General features: G+C 44.2%; 1 protein-coding gene across 1 annotated transcript; it reads left to right on the forward strand.

The window, feature by feature from the left end:
* Positions 1-964: 964 nt before the first annotated feature.
* Positions 965-3,557, forward strand: LOC147889222 (pentatricopeptide repeat-containing protein At5g27110-like). Its single transcript, XM_087392004.1, has one exon. The coding sequence runs from the start codon at positions 965-967 to the stop codon at positions 3,533-3,535; it is 2,571 nt and encodes an 856-aa protein (XP_087248130.1). The 3' UTR covers positions 3,536-3,557.
* The last annotated feature ends 409 nt before the right edge of the window (positions 3,558-3,966 follow it).

Here is a 3,966-nt window from a genome sequence, read left to right on the forward strand (position 1 = left end):
GGGTTAGGTCAAATGCCCCTACAACTCCCTCGTTCATGCATAGTGCAACCGATGCATTCCAGAAAATAGTGGAGACCATATTCCAGAAACCAGATCCAAATCCGAGCTTGTCAAGAACCACTAAGATGAAGTCCCATTGAATGCGATAGCAAGCTTTGTCCAAATCTAACCCAAAGAGTAGGCAATTCTGACCCGACCTTCCAGCATAGTCCATTGCAAGACTAATGTTCAAATATTTTCAAAAAAATATTCCGGTTCTTAAGGAATCCACACTGTTCTCTATCCACTACCTTAGTAGGGAGAGGGCTTTGACAATCACCTCGGAAATAGATTTATGAGCCTACTGTTTCCACCACGGGATAGTGTCCCCTTTGCCACTGGTTAAATCCCCCCCTAAGACATCCCAAAAAGAATTCCGAAGTTAACTTGTCAGATTCTGGCAACTTGTCTTTCTTCATGCCTACCAATGCATCCCACAACTCTTCTTCTGAGTAGACCTCTTTGTGCCTCTTTGCTAATAAAAGCTTAAAAATGGAAAATCCAAGAGTTTTATCATGGGGAGTATGTCAAATGCCTGCTTGAAAAATTTGCTAGGAATAGTTGACTTTATATGGGAGATAGCATGAGTGTTCGGACCCCGGGATATGAGTTTTAGAACCGGAAAGAAATTCTGTTCAGCGCACACTTTCTTAGATTGCCTCTATGTTGAATTATCCTGCTTGCGAAAAAGGAGCTGGCCTATTATAGTGCAGATCACCGGATTTGGACCTTGTACAGGATCAAGCGAACCATGCACAGTAGAACACCTAGGCAAGGCAGTTCAGGATGCCTACTTTATTCAACAAGCAGGGATGTCTTTATCAAGTGACGTCATTTGCTACCTTCTAAACGGTTCTGCCAAACACAGAGATCTGACAGTTTGCAGGCAAACCCATGCCCTTCTGGCTACCAGCGGATTTGCCTCATGGGCTGTTTTATTCGTCTCTTTGCCTTGTGTGGGAGCTTACTAGAAGCTAACCTTGTATTTCATACAGTTGAGAAGCCAAGTTTTCATACGTGGCATGCGATAATTTCTGCACATGCCATCGCTGGAGAAAGTAAGAGCGCCCTTGATTTCTATCATCAAATGCAATATGCCGGTATAAAGCCGAGCAGATCCATATTTTTGTGCGTCTTGAAAGTATGTAGCAGCGAAAGAGCCTTAGAGCAGGGCAGATTAATACACGACCATATTACTGCAAGTGGAATGGGATTGGATGTCGTTGTTGGAAGCACTCTTGTCGATGTTTATGCCAAATGTGGGTGTTTAGAGGATGCACAAAATGTGCTTGATGGCATGCCAAACCGAAATGTGGTGTCGTGGGGTGCGATGATTGCTGGGTGTACCCAGCATGGATGTGGTCTTCTTGCTCTTGAACTTTATGAGGAAATGCAACTTGAGGGCATCATTCCAGACAAGGTTGTGTTTTCATGCACATTGAAAGCATGTGGCAGGATTGGAGCTGAAGGGCAGGGCAGGCTGATCCATGAAGAGATAATGAGAAGCGGCCTAGAATCAAATGTCGTTTTGGGAAACAGTCTGATAGACATGTATGCGAAGTGTGGAAGGCTAGCTGAGGCACACAAAGTTTTTGATGATTTGCCAAGTCGAAGTTTGGTATCATGGGCTGCAATGATTGCAGGCTATGCCAACCATGGTCTTCCTGCCTTTCAACTTTTTGAAAAATTCCAACTGGAGGGAATCCAACCAAGTAAGTTTATTTTTTCAAGTACTTTGAAAGCTTGTGCTAGGATTGGTTCCTTAGAGCTTGGCAGGTATGTACATGGTCAAATTATGAGAGGTGGACTTGAATTAGATCTAGTTATAGGAAACAGCCTTATTGACATGTATGTGAAATGTGGAAGCCTGGAGGAGGCACACAGTGTGTTTGATACACTGCCAAATCGAGACGAGGTGTCTTGGGGGGGGATGATTTCAGGATACGCTCATCTGAAACCTAGTTTTGCTGCTCTTAAACTATTTTGGGGAATGCAACACCATGGCACAAAGCCGAACAAATTCACTTTCTCATGTGTTTTGCAGGCATGTGGTGGCATTCGAGCCATAGGGGAGGGTAGACTTATACACAAGCAGATCATCAAAACTGGACTGGAATCAGATGCCATTGTTGGAAGCGCTCTTGTTGACATGTATGCCAAATGCGGGAGCCTGAGTGACTCATGCAAAGTATTTGATGGATTGCCTTGTAGAAACGTGGCATCATGGGGTGCACTGATTGCTGGCTATGCCCAACAAGGCCATGGGTCTCTTGCTCTTGGGTTATTTCGAAGAATGCAAGGGGAAGGCATAAGACCAAGCATAGTCCTATTGTCATCTGTTTTGAAAGCTTGTGTTAGCACAGGAGACCTAAAGCAGGGTAGAATGATACATGACCAAATCATTGATAGTGGACTTGAATTAGATCTTGTACTTGGGAACACCTTGATTGACATGTACACCAAATGTGGTAGCTTGGAGGTGGCACGTGAAGTGTTTGATGGACTGTCATGCCGGGATGTGGTGACCTGGAATTCTATGATTACAGGGTATACTCAGCTCGGGCATTGTTTATCGGCTCTTGAGCTTTTTGATAGAATGCAAGAGGATGGCATAGAGCCAGACAGGGTAACATTTTCGTTTACCTTGAAGGCATGTTGCAGCATGGGAGCCATACAACAAGGAAGAGTGATACATGACCAAATCATGAGCAGTGGAGCTGAAATAGATGGAAATGCCCTTATTGATTTCTATGCTAAATGTGGCAGCCTGGAGGATGCTCAGAGAGTGTTTGCAAACTTGCCCAATCCCAATGTAGCTTCATGGGGTGTCTTGATTGCAGGATATGCTTACTATGGGAACTGCTGGCTGATTGGGCAATGTCTTGAGAAAATGAAAGAACAAGGCATCATGCCGGATGGTATGATTTTCAGCAGTATTCTTGCCTCCTGTCGCTATTCAGGCCAAGTTGAGGAAGGACATAGGTATTTTGAAAGTATGAGAGATGATTATGGCATTATCCCAAGGCTTGAGCATTTCAACTGCATGATTGACATTCTTGGCCGTGCAGGACGTTTGGCTGATGCAGAAAAGTTTCTTGAATCGATGCCCATCCTACCAGATATCACTGGATGGACATCATTGCTGACTTCGTGTCGAACATATGGCAATGTGGAGCTAGGACGAAAATGCTTTGACCGAGCTGTTCAGTTGGACCCCAGCTGTGCTGCTGAGTATGTACTCATATCCAACATCTATGCTGATGCTCAGCTATGGGAACAGGTTCACAGGATTGGAGGACTAAGAAAATGTGTGACTGCATGGAAGAAGCCAGGGATGGCCTTTCTTGAGATTGGCAACAAGACGCATGAGTTTATTGTGGGAGACGATATTCACCTAGAAAGTGTTGAGACACACTCCAAACTAAATAGATTAAGAAAAGTAATGGATTATGATGGGTATGTGCCAAGTTTGGACTTGGTGTTTGAACCAACCTAGACACAGCAACACAACTAGCTCCCATAAAGGCTGGCCATTAATATTAGCCGAAGATTGTGCAAGTCGAGCCGAAGGTAGTTTTTTTACCCATACTGTTTTTTCCTTCTTTTTTCAGTAGTTTTTTTTTGCCGAAAAAACAGAGCTGATTATATTACTTCGAAAAAACAGGAATACATGGGGTCAGTTTTGCAGCTAACGGGGCTGCGTTCACAAATCGGACGCAGCCCTAAGAGGAAACAAAAAGCTCTCTCTCAAGGAGGGATCAGGCGGGTGTGAATAAACAGCCAGAGAGGCGGTGAGTAGATGTCGGCCATGACCTGGGTGTTGAGAGTTCACGCTCAACATCATGTGATCATGTGTGCATAGCACCATCACGTGATCATATGTGCATAGCACTAACCTTATAGAGTGTTATAAAGGAAAGGGTTAGA

The sequence above is a fragment of the Dipteris shenzhenensis genome, chromosome 20, assembly GCF_047967505.1.
Source record: "Dipteris shenzhenensis isolate YYH24624 ecotype China chromosome 20, Dip_SZ_1.0, whole genome shotgun sequence".
NCBI classification, from domain to species: Eukaryota; Viridiplantae; Streptophyta; class Polypodiopsida; order Gleicheniales; family Dipteridaceae; genus Dipteris; species Dipteris shenzhenensis.

Coding starts and splice junctions, on each gene's coding strand:
- LOC147889222 (XM_087392004.1), top strand. CDS start 965: ATGGGCTGTTTTATTCGTCTCTTTGCCTTGTGTGGGAGCTTACTAGAA.